This window comes from Xenopus tropicalis, chromosome 6 (genome assembly GCF_000004195.4).
Source record: "Xenopus tropicalis strain Nigerian chromosome 6, UCB_Xtro_10.0, whole genome shotgun sequence".
NCBI lineage: Eukaryota > Metazoa > Chordata > Amphibia > Anura > Pipidae > Xenopus > Xenopus tropicalis.
In genome coordinates, this window is record NC_030682.2 from 84021767 (window position 1) to 84040913 (window position 19147).

The 19147-nt window shown below is 36.5% G+C and overlaps 1 protein-coding gene across 2 annotated transcripts in view; it reads left to right on the forward strand.

The window, feature by feature from the left end:
* Positions 1-19147, forward strand: part of cdh6 (cadherin 6) — a 130142-nt gene that overhangs the window by 104968 nt on the left and 6027 nt on the right. For both annotated transcript variants that reach the window (XM_002935581.4, XM_004915314.3), the window contains 5 exons: positions 3250-3503; positions 5766-5902; positions 8642-8763; positions 11693-11810; positions 11903-12154. In XM_002935581.4, the coding sequence (XP_002935627.1) occupies positions 3250-3503; positions 5766-5902; positions 8642-8763; positions 11693-11810; positions 11903-12154 (883 nt within the window). The remainder of the gene's footprint in view (positions 1-3249; positions 3504-5765; positions 5903-8641; positions 8764-11692; positions 11811-11902; positions 12155-19147) is intronic.

Consider the following 19147-nt stretch of genomic DNA (forward strand, 5'->3'; position numbering starts at 1 on the left):
TAAACCCATGGGTCCTGCAGGTCAACCTGCACATCACTGATACAGTGGTCACAGATAAAACCCATTGTTTGTATTAATTCATAATTGTATGCCCTATACAATAATAATTGCAAAGATAAAAATGTAGAAAACTGCCCAACATTAACAGATAAAAAGAGAAAAAAAATTATATTTAAATTACATTATGCATTTTCTTTCTGAATACAATAGGGCTACTCCCATTTTCAGACAATTTTTTTTATATCTTCAGTTCAGTATAAGACAAGTACTCTTTTGAGGGCTTTATATCTTCTTAATTCTGTATTCCAATTCCAAACGTGTCTTCTTTGTCACATAGCTGTCTGAAGTGTCTGAGGTATTGCCACTGCATATCTTCACACAACAGGTGGGAAGGCACAATAAACTGATGTTAGATCAATTACATATATTTTATTTTTCTTTTCCTTCTGGTTATAATTGAGTACCTAGAACTTGGCTCACAATACACCTAATATATGTAGTGTCAGGGTGATACAATAAACATTCTTGGAGTGTGACACTAAACAATAACGTTGTCATAAAAAAATGAGAGCTAGCACTCCTGCTGGTATACATAAACAGAGAGCAGGTGTTCTTGGCTAATACCCTTGAAAAAGCAGCTCATTTGCATCAACCAAATAAGAAACAACAGGAAGTCTAGTGTAAAACACAACAAAACTTTTAATTAAATTTAACCATTTTTCAGAATATCAACATTTTCAGTGCTCTGCGGGGCAATTAACCCCAATGATAATCCCAAAGAGCATTAGAGAATATTATCATCGTGGGAATGTGATTAAATTGAATTAAGCGAGTTGTTTAGATTAAATGGTGACATTTTAGCCTTTTCATAGTCGGTGTTGATTGTGATAATAAACCATATGGAAGGCTGTTGTTTTTCTACTTTGGTGCCTGCTTTATTGAGAATATGATTTTTCCCAACTGCTGCTGAAGAAGCTATTAATATACTTTATAGAGAGCAATAGAAGCAGGGAACATCCTAAGGCTGGGATTTACAACTCACCTTGCCACCCAAGCTGTTGCTGAATTACAACTTTTTGATTCTCCCACGAGCCAAATGCTGCCATATTATGTTATACAGTCAAACATAGTTCTGCTAGTTTTCTTATTCCAAAAGCCAGTTTTTAGCTGCTGAATTTTTTATTTTGCATTTTCATTATATTTCCTGCCAGGTTCACTAACCCCAAATTAGAAAAATGCTATTTCACATTTTTTTTACCTTGATTTTCTCAATTTGTGGCAAAAACAAATCTCAAATTTTAACAAATAGGTTCATATAAGTTACCTAGGTGCAGTAACCTATTACAACCAATCAGTAGGTAGCATATACTGCTCACTCACTGGTCACTCAAAAAGAAACATCTAATTGTCATGGCTTGCTGCATGTGACTAAATCTAATGCTTTTTATTACATATAGTGGTTTGTTCCAGGTCTAGAGACCTATAAGAGTTACTTAGCAGATATAAATTTGCAAACCATAGCTGTATGAATGCTGGTTTACTAGTTGCTATGTGTCAGAAGACAGGCCAGTCTTTTGCCAGTCATTCTGCATAACCTCAAGTGGATATTTATATGCAATACATAGATATTTTATCATATGTATATATATATATATATATATATATATATATATACTGTATGTTGAGGTTCTGGATGAGGGTAGAAGAACTATTAAACTATTAGTAAAAAAAATGGTAAATAATTTAAAGGCACACAATTATATTGATTGAAAAAAGGTTCTTAAGCACAAAGCAAGATTGCATTATTTAAGACTAAATCACAGGCAAATAAAATCCTTCCATTTTAGAACTGAACATCAGAACATGTTGCGTTTTATCACCGAGCATCAGCCTTACTTCTTCAAAAGTTCAAGCCAAATGAAAGAATAGGCAATAAAATAGGTTTTAATAGACCTTCTAATCAAATTCATGTTTGATTAAACAATTTACTAGGGAGCTATTACCATTACAGCAGGCTTTAAAAGATCAAAAGTACCCATTTTATATGTTAAATGTATATACCTTTAATGGCCCCAATAGCAAAACAAAATATTTCCCCCTCCTATGTATGCATGTTTTATTTGAACTAGAATTTATCAGCAGTTCTGGGAAGGATTATATGATATTGATAATCACCCAGCTGAATAGATATTGTCGTACAAAATTAAGTTTGAAAGCAATAAATCCTTGTAAGTAGTGTAGGGACCCATAGGGTTAAGCTCCCTATGGCTTCATACCCTACCTCTTCACACCTTTATTGTTATTGGGTAAGAGGCCCTGTACTTAAGTTACAGTTCTAAAACTATTCCTTATAGGTTTAGTCCGGTTGTACACGCCCCCTGCAGACTGATATAGTGTCTAGCAAGGAGGGTGTGACTTCCTCTTTTGGCTGCATGCTGTGTCCCAAGCAGAGCTCCATCTGAGCCTGGGAGCAGACTGTAGGCCCCAGAAGCCATTGTACCCTAGTGCATACCCTCTCTTCTGCAAAAGAGCATTTCCTTATTGTACCATCTCAATCTGCCTGTCAGTGAGTATGATAACCCTGCATAACATCTGTGCCTTGGACCAATAAATCTGTATTATAGTTCACCATAAGAATCTCTCTGGTGTCCATTTATACTATCTGCACTACACAGCATCAGCAAGTAGTTCAACTACACCCTCAGCTCCTATCTTACTTTCAGCCGCCAAGCAGAGGCCCATCCTGGGAAAGGGGGTCGCATGTAACACATGCTCTACATCATCTACTAGCCTGGAATTACCCCTTTATAGCCAAAATAGTGTTACAGTAGGAAGCCAAACCTCATGTCCAAATAAAAGCAAAAATTGCAATAGATGGTGTGGAGTTGCAGTTTGTGAGCTGCTGATCTTTCTGTGAGTCTGTGTTCATATGTTAAGGCAAATTTCCACCTGATCAGGGGTTGACTGTAAATGAACAATGTGGAAAACGCATCATTCATTTTGAATAGAAACATGTTTTAAGCTCAGCAGAAAAGAGTGTCACAAGTAATATGTCAACATCTGCTTAAAGGCACAGTATACCAGTAAGGTAACAAATGCAATATATGCACAAACATTTATATTTTACCTTTAGGAATGTAGATTCTCGTTTATTTGATTGATAAAAGCAATTCAAATCAGATTGATTGTTCTGAGTCTGGTTAGATTTTGGTCTAATATACTATGTTCTTATGACATTTCTATACACAGGCACTGGACTTTGAAAAAAAGAAACTTTACACTTTAAAGGTTGAAGCTGTCAATAGTCATATCAACCCACGATTTCTGTACTTGGGCCCTTTCAAAGACTATGCTACAGTTCGAATTATTGTGGATGATGTGGATGAGCCACCTGTTTTCAACAAGCCAGCATATGTATTTGAAGTGAAGGAGGATGCCAAAATAAACACAATTATAGGATCAGTTATGGCCCAGGATCCTGATGCTGCTAGAAGCCCTGTGAAGTAAGAAACTGAATGAATGTGACCATTAACTGCTATTACATTTTTTTCTAAAGACTGTCTTTAAAGAGATATTGACGCCAAAATAAAAAAGTATGATAAACCTGAATAATATGTGCAGTTCAGGTATGAGATCCATTATCCAAAAAGCTTTGATTACAGGAAGGTCATTATCCATAGACTTCATTTTAATCAAATAATTACAATTTTAAAAAAATATTTCCATTTTAAGAAATCATAGTAATAATCCAGTACCTTGTAATTGATCCCAGCAATGATATAATTAATCCTTATTGAAGGGAAAACAATACTATTGGGGCCCAATGACCCAGAGCGCAGTGTAGGGAAGCAGGGCATGACAGGGTTATGGAGGGCAGCCTGCCCCCCTCCCTCTGTATGGGTTCCTGGTGGCTGGCTACTGAGAGCACTGGTTTTTCCCCGGCTTAGCAAGGGGAGGGGCACTCAGGACAGCCTACCGTCCAGCCAGTTCTAGGCAGCAAAGGATCAGCAGCTCGCAGCGTCCTACCCTCCCTCCCTTTAGAAAGGAGGTCATTGTTGTCGTTGGCGGAGGATACCTTACTCCGTGCCCCCAGGGTTAAGTTTAAGGGGAGTACTTGCCAAGGAGCGTGTAGCCCGGTTGGCCTGCGGTCCTGATCGGAAGGCAGTTAGCCTTGGTTTAGGTCGGGGCAAAAGGAGGCAGGAACCAGGTGTTAAATTTGGGTGCAGGGCCAGTCCCTGGGAGGCGAGTAAGGATTGTAGGTTATTGTAAATGTTGGTTACTGGAAATGTTTGTTATACAAACAGTTTTGTACAAGTTAATAATGTTACAAATGTTAACTGATGTTAGGTTTTATTGTTAATAAATAAATAACTGCGGGCTTCTTTTTTCCAGCTACAGTGTCCAAGTGTGTTGTTTGGGTAAATGGGTTAAGGGTGTGGGGGAGAAAAGGGGGAGGGTTGCAGACTCGACGCTGCACCTGTCATGGGTTAATTTAATGTTTAAATGATTTAAGGTATGAAGATCGAAAAACCCCTTCTCCAGAAAACCCCAGGTCCCATACCTTTATTGTGTAAGTAGTGAAGTTTAGGGGGTTAGTTGTTGGTCTTTATGATAGGCATCATAGATCTCTAAGAAAGTGTCTCTAAACATGGCAGCATAAATAAGCCTTTTCCTAAAAACATTACTTACATTTATTGCACTGCTGCCTGAATAGATCTGAGGCTAATTTGGTCAAAGCAGAAGAATGCTTTGCTGACACTAAATATACAAATTATTCACCTTTTTGAAATTTGAATGGGACAGAAGATAACACAGCATTGCTAATGTATGTATAAAAAGTGAAATGCAATAGAAATGCAAACACAGAAATAAAAAACAGAAATAAAAAAGGTAGAAATATGATCCAGTTTGGCACATGTACAATATAGGCTGAGCTGTAAATGCAAAGGATACAATGATATTGTATAGATGCTATCTTTGATATAATAATAGTTTCTATGAAATATTTCAGTCCACAACAAAGAATTCCAAGCATACAGCAAGTTAGAGCAGACATGATATTAATATGTTGTTAATGTCATTCATTGTGATGACAAGTACTGCTTGTGTGCTATATCTAAGGACAGTTTGCAGTGCGTTTTTAGTAAATCTGCAATTTATGCTTCAATCAAACTGAATTACCTACTGTTCTTGTTGTTTCAACATTGAGCTTTTATCAAAAAAATGTTTTGACATTGATAATATGGTGATTTTTGCTTTCTATTTTTAACAATGTAATGAGATGTCAGACTATTTAAATAATTGTATGATCTCCGTGTCTGCCTTTTTAGAATCATTAATTTAATCTAAACCATAGTATTAGATTTATTTTTGCAAAAGGCAGAAACTTCCGTACTATTATGTTACTGTACTAAAGACTTGCATGTCATCTTTTTATCTGAATGCACCATGTGGTATATCTAAACTTGTTTAGCTAAAACATAAACAGGTTTTGGGAGACCTCCTAGGCCCATGGGATATGAGCATGATTTGGGGTGTTTTGCAAACCACTTTTTTGGCCATTACTATATGTTAAAAAGGCAGGTGAAGGGAGGCATTATCAGGCTACGGTTGGCTGACAAATGATGAAGCTTCCAGGTATACATTGGCTAAAATGCCTGAAATCATCCCTACATACATTAGTCCTTACAATTAACTAGCCATTTTAATTTACATTGTTAATTGCACTCCAGATGTAAGATGTAATCATTTCACTGTACTTGCAGGTATTCGGTAGATCGCCACACTGACATGGACAGAATTTTCAATATTGATTCTGGGAATGGATCCATTTATATATTAAAGTCTTTAGATCGGGAAACGGTGCTATGGCATAACATTACAGTAATAGCAACAGAGATCAGTAAGTCAACCCTAAATACCATTGCTGTCTTTAAGGTAATGAATGAAGCCTTCTTGCTGAGTGGGAGTAAAACATTCTTTGAAACATATCACACATGTCTGGAGATGCCTGGTTATTGCTTATCATAGTAAAGTAAGCCTTGGCCTCATTTGTTAATGGACCACAATCACCTGAGGCACAGACTAAAAGAGATATCCTAGACGCCTAGCAAAACTGAAAATTCAATATTGTTTTCTTTTTTATTTATTTGAATTTTTGGGAAAGTCTAAGATAAATGGTCTCTGTGCAGAAAAGATAATGTAATTGGTTATACAGATGATGTTTTGGTATAATAATGTAATTATTCTGTAACAAAGACCATTTTCTAATTGCATGGTAAGCCAGATTCTGAGTTAAAACTCACAAATGCAATCTTGTATTTACTGGAAATCACCCGGAGGAAGATTAAAGTAAATGTAATTAGTAACAACTGTAATGTGAATTTGAAAAGCAGATACGATATCAAATGAGAGTCTGGAAATGGCAGATGTAGCTCTTAAAGCAAACATTTACACTGTACAAGATATGTGGCCAGTGTTTTACTGGCATTGGTGATTATGAAACAAAGACTAGGATTTCGTTTCAGTTGTTCAGAGTGCACCCAAAGGAATATGAGATGGAGATGAATGCATTACCATATCATTTAAAGGACCTTTTTAATGAGATGGCTGAGGAAACTTTTTTAAGGAAACCGAATTGCTAAGCAACTTTTTTCATAAACTAGTTCAGAATTGTGAATCAACCAAATCTTAGAAAAGTATAATTTAGTGATTATGCTTCCTCATCTGCAGTGCTAATATATCCAGCCATGCACAGAAGGTAGAGTAGGAGTTTTAAAGATACATGTATTGATCTATACATGTACATACACAGTGCATATTATTACTTGACTTTCTCTTATAAGCCAGTTTGAGAAGGCTGTGTAAACCCAGACCCAAATGATGGCCATGGTGGAATTTGTTGCTTTGATAAATACCTGGTTGATAAGCCTTTGTGTTTTACATTCTTACAGAAAAATATTTGCTCAATTCCCAACTCTCACAGTATTGTAGTTACATGTGTATATCAAACATTAGCAGTGATACATTTAATCATCATCATACTGTGAATCCATCTCTATGTGAGCTCTACCAATGGTTTATAAGGACAGAGACCTAAAACAAAATCTGGTCATATTATAAATGATGTCAAAACAACATGATGGGTCAAACTGATTAAAACATGGCACAGATCACATTAACAATAACAAAAAACAGCAGGCTCAAGAGGAAAGGGAGGGTAACACAAAACAGTTGGATGAATGGTGCATGCACCAACAGATGTACTCATCAAGCAACCTAAATATCCAGATGGATGAACTAATCAAAATTAAACTGGGATTGTGGCCAGCTTTAAGCTAATGTCACTCAGTGTTACTTTACCTACAGTGACAACACACCAAAAGATACTAAGGTATATGCCAAAACCATCTATAAAGGAAACAAATTAATGTAAAAAATTACATGTACCAAACTGACTTTTATCTTTTCAGGAAAATTTGCCTATCAATGAGCAAATAGCTAAAGGTAACTCTGCAATCAGTGTCCTTTATTTACTTTGCAAGCAACCAATCGCAACAATTCTTCCTGTAAGTGAGAGGTGATGTTTGATGGTTCATTTGCTGGCCCATGACCTGATCACATTTCATGCAGGAGAACAGTGACCGATAGGTTGCTTAGAACAGCTCTTTTTTTACAACATGCTTCCGACAAAAATGGTTGGTTAATTTTAATGCAATGTTCTTTTATGGACACTTTCTAAATATAAACCATTTGTTCCTTGTAAATGTTTTTACCTCTCACAAAAAGCCCAAGGGTTCAACCCTTGTTTCTTGACACCAAGTCCTATTTTATATGAGAGAGGTTTTCATTCTGTAATTCTGTTAAGAACCAAGAATAACATTTGACCACATTTTTCTTTCTGTATAACCACTTAAACCATTGTATTATTTGCAGCTGAACTGTTATCTGATATGTAAAAGTGTGGTTATAGCCCAGTTTCAATTTGAATGACTGCCCCAATAGCGTTACAGAACAGGTTTACTTTTATAAACTGTGGAAATGCAAATACACATTTTGTTTAAAGAACCCTTCATTTTTTTTTGTCATTAGTCAAAAGCAGTCATATGTTGGTGACAAATATGACATTTTCTCCCATTTGAGGTTTCTGTTGTATATTCTGTTTAGATCTGCACTTTACAAATACTATTCCATAGTTATTGCTTTTGTTATTCCTTATATGGCCATAGCACAACAGTGGCCTCAGATGAACATGACCTGTTTGCAGTTGGAAATATTCTGCCAGTGAAGTGGAGAAAAGCTATATTTTCTCTTCTAGTTAATGAGTTGTAATGCTGACCTCTGGATGGCACTGCTACTGTCCTACTGGTGCCTATTTTAGTAGAAGGAAAATGTTTTGGTTCTTTTGTGCTAGGGGGCTAGCTTTCTGCTTGACAAGTCTGCATAAAATGGTCAATATAAAGCTTATATACTTCCAACTGGGATTTTCATTGTCATATCCAAATGGTGCAGAAATGGAAATAGCATAACAAAGGAATCAGTTCTGTAAATCATGCGTTTAGCAGCTAGTTTCTCTTATCTGAATGGTTTACCCTTATAGAGCAGGGATACGATTCTCACTTTTTTTTTCTTTACATTCCAGGCAATCCTAAAGAAATCAGCCGCGTTCCTGTGTTCGTTAAAGTTTTGGATGTAAATGACAATGCACCTGAATTAGCCATGTTGTACGAGATATTTGTATGTGAAAATGCAAAGTCAGAACAGGTGTGAAGCTCTATTTGACTTTCAGTTAAATTCCATAAACCATCTGTGGTGTGTTATGTTTACTAGGGTTTTCTTTACTGCACACCTTGAGAGCTTATTGATGTGACATATCGAACAAAGCATTTGGGCAACAACCTCATTATCTGTAATATCTTTCCTTTCTTTTAACTCCCACTGCCTGACTAAACACAAATGTTCTAAATGAATGCACCAAAGCTTTTTTAACACATAAATGTTGAAAATGTTCCATATACATTACAAAGTCCTGCAGTATTTAAAAAAAAAAAAAAAAAACAATTCTTTACAGCAGACCTTCTTATCATAATGCTTTCCAGTTTGTGTTATGATATATTAACAGCAATAACCCCAGTTCAAACCTTTTTGGCGAACAGAACAATAGACAATTCCATCTTTGAAAATACTAATTTCCAGTTAAAAAAAAGTACCAAAACCAGCACAAAGACATACCAAAATCTGTAGGAAAATATCATCATTATTGAGTGAACACAAGTCAGGCCACATTTGAGGGTATATTTTTATTGTTGTTGACTTAACATAAAAGGTGCATTATGAAAAATCAAACATTCTCAGAATAAATATATGTTAATGTACCTCCAGATTGCCCCAGTATAAACTGTAACATTTCACTAGACAAGATGGTATTGGGGTTTCTTGTCTGGCATTTAATAGTCACTGCCCTCAGCCAGCAATTTTTATTTTTGCAACCTTTTCTGATATCAGGGGAAAATATACGCATGGAAATATGAGAATGGCCGAAATACACATAGGTCAGACGGATAAAAACAAAATTATTAGTAGAGGGTTGGCTGTCAGTGTAAAATGCTACTTCTATAAAGCAACGTTCATATATTTATAACATGTTAAATATATCCAGACTTTTCTTCAAGCAGTGACTTGGGCAGATACCTCATTTGCCATATTAAGAAAATGTTACATTGAATGGCTGTACTGTTGGAAAACAGTTCTTTAAAGGAGTACTATACACTTCCAGTAGGCTCCATACAGCAGAGACCTGTAATTACCAGTGTTAGAATATCATTATGTGTAGACTGTAAGCTTAGAGAGTGTTCCTTCTGCAGTTATGACTGTAAACTAGAACCTGCAATTCAGACAGCAATTTCTTCTTTAAAACTATGGAAGAGGGTTCAAGAAAGAAAAAAAATGCCATTATAAATGCACATCAACCCTTTGCATACCCCTTGGGTGCAACAACGTGGATGCCTCAGCTGATTTTCTTTTTGAAATGCATGTGCAGAGAACCCATAGTCCAACCCTAGCATTATGTAGGATTTTTATGGTGTAGTGCACTTGCCTATCTACTTCATGATATTCCTAAAAATTCCCACACTGGCTTTCACTTGGTGTGGTGGAAATTTTCTTTTGGCTTCCAATCTGAAACAGAATACCTTTGTAAGAGCATCATCTGATGCTGAACAGGCTTTTATTACAGTATATTGTCTTTTCCGGTTTTCCAAGATTAACTCATTTGCTTTCAACAAACTCAATCACACCAACTGAATTCTAATTCCCAAGGCTTAAAAGTGATTGTTAGTTCCTACATGATAAATTTCTTATTTGCTGTTGCTTTATGGCAGCACTAGTTCAGATGAAATATGTGTCAACAAGCAAATCATATAACTCTGTTCTCCCAGGCATTCCATTGTTTCACTGCAGTCCAGAATTGTTTAACTTTGATAAGATTTATTGCCATAGTTTGAGAATAAAGATAAGGGAGAGAATACAAGAGGGAGAGAAAATTGTTTTAAGTAAACTGCTTTCTGTGCTGGGAAAGTCAAAGTTGCCATGAACTACCAGTCCCAGTGCTCAAAGAGGATGCTGGAAGCTGAAGTACAGCTGTGATACAGGGGCACTGAGAATGACATATCTTCAGTTGTTAGAGATTACATTTAAATTGTTAGTCTGGTGCTGCACATTGACGTAACACGGTATCCAGCAAAGAGTGCTGTAAACAAACTGTAGAAAAGACTGTGATAACATAAATACTTTATAATTTGACTTATCTGCAATGAAACTGATTTGCAGCTCTGGCAGGTGTGAATTGTTCTTCTATGCCAAGCATGTTGTTTAGTGTTGCAGAGAAACATGATATTGTTATTTTCCACATCTGACTGTCTTTCAACCAAATAGCATATTTATTTAAATGACCTCTGATTAAACTCAACTATTGTATTCAGTCACTAGTTGAGCAACATATAATTATGCCATACAGATCTTCAGTAACACTTTCTTTTATGTTTAGGGTAGACACTAATACAGTATATAAATAGAATATACATTTACCATCTTGCTAAAGCAAGAAAAAATGCTGTACAGAAAGAAAGGGATTGATTTTGATACCACACAAACTTGATGTGGAAATGATTAAATCCAAATGGCTTTGCAACCCGGAATATGTTGGCACTTTATAAACACATGTTAATAATAATAATTCCCAAGTTTGATCCATGGACTGTGGAGCCCTTATGTGCCTGTGTTTCCTTCAGGTGCTCAGATTCCCCTTGTTTGCCAATGTAATAATAATTACATTGTAAGCTCCAGTGGGGCGGGGACTAATTTTATGAAAGAACAATCTCTGTTGCTGTATCAATATTTTGACACACTTAAAGAAAACATAACATAACACCCTGCAAACATGTACAATTATCAAAACCACTGCAATAAATAGTGTACTGTTTCTAGTGGTAAGGGCAATAACAGACAGGACATTCTGTAATGTAAAGGCTGAGCTGTGGCCATGTTATCAAGCTTCACTATAACTAGTCAAGTATTGTACAGAAAAGAATATGTCTCAATGTGCCATGTCTCAATATGTCCCATGAGCTTGTATGAACCAAAATGTCCTACCTCATTATTGACTGGCCCTGTGTTTTCGATTTCAACACTGTAGGTAATACATACTGTAAGTGCCACTGATAAAGATGATTCTTTCAACGGACTGCAGTTTTCATTTGCCTTAGCCACACCACAAGCCAGCAGCCCTAACTTCACACTCAAAGATAATAGAGGTAAATACCATGCTTTACCTTCTCCTGTTAGAAACTAAAAGGGAATCTATTTTTTTCCATATTTTACACATTTTTTTCTTTTATCGTTACAGATAACACAGCTAGTATATTAACTCGAAGAAATGGATACAGTCGTCATGAAATGAGTACCTACATCCTGCCTGTGGTTATTTCTGATTATGGCTACCCCATCCAGAGTAGCACTGGCACACTTACTATTCGTGTCTGCGCCTGTGACCACAAGGGAAATATGCAGTCCTGCACGGCTGAAGCACTAATCCATCCCACTGGCTTGAGCACCGGAGCACTAATTGCTATTCTTCTTTGCATCATTATATTGCTAGGTAAGAAATTAAAGCATGTTAAGATAAAAAATCATGGCCAATTTACTGCTAAAAATAGTAAGGCTGCACACAAGAAGATAAAAACAACACTGAAGGACATTCTGTTTAGGACTGATATCTTTACTGGCTTCAAATGTTGAAGTCCAGATAAAGGGAAACATATTATAAGTTTTTATTTTGTTTACTGTAAAGGTAAACAAAAAGATGTTTTTAATATTAGGGTCATACATGGTAATGATCAGCTTGATTCACGTTACATTTAAATATTGAAAAAAGTAATTGCTTATATTGCTAGTATGATATTACTCTGACCCACATGCTGTCATCTTGCTACAGCTAAATAATGTAAGGTTTTAATAATTATAATTTTAAATGCAGTGCCCTGTTACTCAGTAACTGCTTTGGTAGCCCTCCCAGAATTCTTTTCAAAATCTTTTCAATTTCCCCTGTGTTGAATAGAGGTAGATTTGTCAAATAGAATTTTCTAAAGGATATTCATTATGTTTTCCCACTTTCTAGCATTTTATATTAATTAAAGGTAATTTCTGTTCTGGCACCAAGTTGTACAACAGTTTTGCCTCAACCCAATAGTTGAACAAATCCGCCTTTGTATCATTTAGATACAGTTCAACAGGTCAAACCATTATATCCTGTGGTCCAAAAACTTACAAAAAGCATGCCGTAGTGGGAATGACCTTCCAGCAATATTCAAATGAGTAGTGACCAGTGCTTTTCTTTTATTTTCTGATAAATAGGGCCCCCAAATATGATTTGATCAATTTTACAACCACAACATTTTATACCAGGGCACTAGACCCCAAAGAAAAGCAACAGATCCCAATGGAAAATCAGGAGTATTCATTTATACATTTTATGACTTTTTGGTGGCAAAATAGTTGCACATAATGAATGAAACATCTGAAATACTTAAGGATTTTGTCCTTAATACTTGAATGTTTGGCACTAAAAAATCCAATTTTATTTAATCCCTTCATCGAATTTTCATATATCTACCCATAAGTTTTCACACAATTTATCATTAGTTGCTACTATAATTTCCATCACAAAATGCTATTCTGTCCCAAATTAAACCTTCCCATACACAGAAATTGTTGCCATCATTTTTTAATTAGACTGAATACTCCCCATAATATTGAACCCCTCTATTATATCTAGATTTAAGAGAAATATAAAAATTGCGTGACTTGTGAACAATTACTTTCATGTTTAGTTTTCCAGTCACATGACATTTACTAATACATTGCATGTTAGTAAATCAGTTCTTTTGTATAAAAATATTTGCCACTTCAGGGTTGGAAAATGTTTCTGTACAATGAAGGGCAAAGCACTGTCCCTTTGCACACCAGAGGCTATACTGTGCAAGTATAAAATTTTACACCCTTTACTTATTGATGATCATGAAAGCAAAATAACAAGCCACCTATCTGTTGATCATGCGGGGATATCAAGTTGAATGCACATTTGACTTTCAAATAACAGCATAATTTATAGTGCCCTATAACATTTAAATTGCGCTTGTTGAAAAACAAATTGTGCTTGTTGGTGGTATATATTGACATATCGGGAGAACCATATCAGAAAACCTCAGTGACTTTTTTGAAAAAAGACTAATTTGGGGGGAAAAAATCCCACACAAAGAAAATAAAAAGCAATCAATACCAGAAAACAAAATCCTATAAATATGCCCCTTACTTAAACTATAAAGAGAACCAATGAGGGTGCTTACAGGGTACTAAGAGAATTGGGCCCAAAGCTTTGTGTTTTTGCCATCAGTGCAAGTGCCTCTGAGTTATGCCTGCTGCTGACAGGTGTGTAGGGACCCCAAAGAATTGGGCCCCTCCAGGATTAGTTCCCCTTTAGACAGGCACCATGAGGGTGGCCTTATGAGATTTGGACACCTAAAGGTGGTCCTGGGTGTTTATGTGTGAAAAGGGAGTTTCCCTGCAAGTTAACAGCCACCACTAGATGTCGCTGTGCTAAAAGTATAAAAGGGAATGACTCCCAGTTTCAGCAGGTCTTCGTCCTGGGACTGCTTCTTGTAAAGAAGCGTATAACAGGCTTGTGTTCTAGTACAGGAGGTACTGTAACAGGTCACTCTAGGAGTGACAGGCAGGCTAGAGAGAACGGGCAGTGATAGCCCTGACAGGAGAGAGAGGGGTTAAGACCCCCCAGCACTCATGGCTGGAGTTAAGGATCTGTAGTGTGTAGTAAGAGGAGCCAAGTCAGCACCTGGGAGTGTTCCCAGTGAAGGGGCCCTACGCGTGGACCGGGGTGAGTTCCTAGGTGGAAGCATCCGGCGGGAGTACCGGGGGTAGCCCAAAGAGAGAGTGTGTGACTTGAGCCGTCTGTGTGACATCCTCTGAAGTGTTCGGCCTGCATCAATAAACAAGTTCATCTGGTTCACCATTTTAACCAGTGTCTTGGTGGTTCATATACTGAGGATCCTCAACTGCCTGGTAAGCAGCTACCCCAAGGGAGGGGCAAGGTACCGGGAGTTGCTGGGAGTCCGGGTCCAAGGAGGGCCTCATAGAGTTTTCCCAGGGAGGAGACATATAGTTCTACCTATACCTACCCTGGGTGGAGGCACGCCATTTATATCAAACCTGTCCCCCACAAATAAGCGGGGGCTCAGGGCTCCTGTAGCGCCACACGCAGGTGATTGCGTGTTATAAGTACCACAGTAGCCAAAATAGGGTTACAGGTGCAACTCATATATTTACAGGATAGAGAGCAAAGGTATGAGCCGGTCTCTGTATGCAGGTCTACTTGAATGTGGCAGTTGTGCATACAGGAAGGGAAGCACATGGGCGGTACAGTGGTGTATTTTTCATTCCCCTTCCTTGTACATAATTCATAAAGTAGAAAGAAAAGTGCACCAGATAAAGTTAGGGCCGGCAGAGCCCCGTACTTCTACCTGCAAGGAAACTTTGCTTAACTTCCAAAAAGGAAGCAAGGCATTTTGGAGAGATTAGTCGCTCACGGTAGCTTAAAATTTACATCAGATAACTAACCTCCATGTTGGCCATCACCAGATCAATTAGTGGTTGTTTTAGAATTCGCTACTTCCTTATATCACTCAATCTTCCCATTGTGTCTAAGATCCATTGACCAAGTTGAATTGTTGATATTGAGAACTTGTGATGAATAATTTTAAAGTCATGCTTGAGACGTTATGCAGAAACAAAATAAAAAGTGCAGAGAAAATGAACATTTTAGAGCAGATTTATCAAAATCCAAGTACTGTTTCTTGCATTTTCTTGAGGTTTTTCACTGGGTTAATTTCACAAATGAATTACTTCTCCTTTTAATTACCTTTTGCAAGAAGATGCCTAAGAAAATTCTTCTCAAGTTACATGGCATTCCCATAGGTTTCTACTGAATATATTTACAGAACAAGCTTTCTCTGTTTGCAGTAATATTTGTATCTTGGCTTCTGTGTCTGTTAGTTTCAAAATATTTTTTCTATTGGGCCATATCAGCCAGCTATTGAATGAAGCATTACATTACATTACATTAACATTTATTTATAAAGCGCCAACATATTCCGCAGCGCTGTACAATAAGTGGGTTTCATACATTGGACATACAGAGTAACATATAAAGCAATCAATAACCGATACAAGAGGTGAAGAGGGCCCTGCCCAAAAGAGCTTACAATCTACAAAGAGCTTACAATCTACAAAGCATTCTAATTCCACATATGAACAGATTTCATCTTGGTTTGCTAAAAGAAATCAAATTAAGCAGTAGTACTATATATAGTTATAATCTGTCAGTGCCAATGGATTGCTCTATTAATTTATAATATTACCAATATTACTAAACTAACAGCTACAGATTTGAACTCTCTGGTAAAAGCTTGCCACAAACCCAGTTAGTCAGCTGTCCTGTCTCATCCCCATGACCAGGCTGCCAACACTTACTTATTGACTATTGTTGTCACTGTTACTTGAATGCCTGTCCCTATCCCACTGCCTCACCACACATAGTGCACCCAAAGACATTTCTTAGCTGTTTAAAATTATTTTTCAATTTCTGAATCTAATTTTCCATGATCTAATCAATCACTCCAAGCATTTATATTAAACAAAGGCTTGTACCTTCTTCACATTTTAGCATTAAAACCTCTCTTAATAACTGCCCATATGTTTTTAAATATAGTAGTTGTGTGTAAACTTATGGGCTTATTTATCAGTTTTCGAATTTGTGAATTCGATTTTTGCTTTTCTAAATGGAATAAACTTGCATATGGAATGGTCACTTATTTATTAATAAGGAAAACTCATTGGAATAAAAAAACTTGAATATCTCCAATTTTTCGAGTTACAGGCTCTGAAAACTCGAAAATTTTTAAATTGAGAATATGGCTTGGCTTTGCCTATAAAAACTCACATTGACTTTTATAGAAACTCGCAAGCTTTTACATGGCAAATTTTTACATTTGAGTTTTTGGATTTTTTGCACTTAATAAATATCAGACATTCAAGCTTTAGAACCATAACTCAAATTTGAGTTTTTTAAGTGTTTTTTGCACTTGAATCAAGAAAAAAAGCAATCTTGACCATTGATAAATTACCCCCTAAATATTTGATCTTATCACATACAATAAATAACATTATGAGTCCTGTCAAGATTTTTACTTGAATGACCTGTCAACAGGGACACCTTCCAGGAACAAGCAACATCAGGTCACAAAAACCCACCCATGGCATCCTAGCCTAAATATATCTTTTCACCCTATTGTATTACCACTACTTTATTCTCTCTGGCAGATTTTTCTCTCTGTTCCCTTGACATTCAAGGGAAAAAGTGAACAGAAAAGGCATAAAGTAGGCAGGTCTGATTAATATAATAGCAGCATTTTGAGGAACGCCCAAGTAAAAAAGAATAATTATGCTACATTTTCTGCATTTTCAAAGGCTACAATTTGTAGGTAATATTGTCATATAAAAAAAAAAGTTTAAGTTCAGAAGCACCATACAATCCCTTCCAAGAAGCTACATATTCATGCTAGCAGGTTGGAAGAGCAATTGATTTCCTTGTTTAAGGATTAAAAATGCCATAACAGCTCCATGATTATTTTTGTCTAAATAAGTGGTAAATGAAATGGATTTCTAAGCATAGCACAATGCAGGTACATTTAGGGGAAGCTTTACTGTTTTGATAAAATGATTATGGGTTTTGAACACAAAACTTCCTCTCATTTTATTTTTCTTTATTATTAGCATGTTGGCATTTCACTAGCAGGTTATGGCAGGTTTTCCCATTATTCCTCACCATTTTTCTTTTTTGCATTTTGAGAGTACATTAATATATGGCATTAAAGCAAAGGCACAATTGTTCACTATGACTTGTTTCTCTATGCTTCAGCTGGTGGTTTTACAGCATGCATATATTGATTTTATTAAGCAGTATTTCCATCACATTTCTTTTTCCTCCTCCAGTGTTTTAAGAGACGCCATGGCATACTCAGTCGTGATTTTTCTAAAACTGAAAATACAAATAGCATATATTAGAATTATGACATGTTTCTTGATATAAGGCTTTAGCATTTAATTTGCTAGCTCTTGCAGATAGCGAACTCTTTGCACACATCTCTTGGATCCTTAGGTCTCTTATTACGATAATTGGAGCAGCAATTCCTCCCTGGGTGTACTAACTCGTAATTATGTCAGTGCGTGTGCCAGTGATGGCTGAAGAAAAAAAGCAAAGCATTAGGGACAGTCTTGGGCAAAATGCATCTGAGGGCAGTGGCTTTCTGCCAATGATGCTAATATTTTAATTTAAAAAAACGAATTTCTCAGTTGAATTAAAAGCATAGTTGAATAGCAGAAAAACAAAATGATGTCTGGAAACAAAGAAAACACATAAACGAAGGGGAAAATGTATTTTGCATTCCTAAGTACTATCTTTGTTATAAGCAAGAGAGATTAGGCATTCTTCTCTGATAATAATAAAAACAAGGGATTTGCACAAGCTGCCAGTCACTTATGCATAACAGCGGAACAATGAACCATTGTCCATATGACATTCTTACTAATTCTTGCACCAGTAATAAGAACATAGATAAATGCAAATTGGAGTATGCACTGCTTTCAAAGCGATTTGACTAAATAATTAGCATTGTTTGGGCTTTCAATGGAGATGAAAGGCTACTTGAATTCCTATCATCCTGCAAATGACTGCAGAGATAATGTCAAGGCCAGCCTATAAATCTGGGGTACAAAATGGGCAAAGACACACAGAAAATACCAGAAAATACCCTGCCATAGACAATACTGAGAATTGCTTCTGCTACAAAACACGTAAAAACAATTATCAATAAATGATCAGCATTGTCTATTTTTGTAGCTGTGACTAGTAGCTGCTACTAGTAGCTCCGTGTGTCTTAATCCTAAGTCAAAGACCCATGGAGTGGTTCAGTCACCCACGATAGATATCTGCTATGGCAGGCGATTAACCACTCTAAAATAGCTTTCCACCAGCAACAACAGGAGTAGGGGGTTGCCCGAAATTGCCTGCAGGAGGAAAATTTGCAGGATTCTGAAGTTATGCAAAAGTTTCCTCCTGCAGGCAACTTCAGGCAGCTTTGGAAAACGAAGCGATGCGAATGGTGTATGGCACTCATCACACAAACTAAAAATTAAATACAGGTATCTGCTATCTGGAAACCCATTATCCAGAAAGTTCCAAATTATGGAAAGGCCATCCCCATAGGCTCCATTTTAATTAAATAATTACAATTTTAAAAAAAGATTTCCTTTTACTCTTTAATAATAACACAGTACCTTGTACCGGTATAGGACCCGATATCCAGAAACCCATAATCCAGAAAGTTCCAAATTATGGAAAGGCCATCCCCATAGACTCCCCTTTAAAAAAACGATTCTTATTTTTATAAATTATTTCCTTTTTCTCTGTAATAATAAAACAGTACCTTGTACTTGATCCCAACTAAGATATAATTAATCC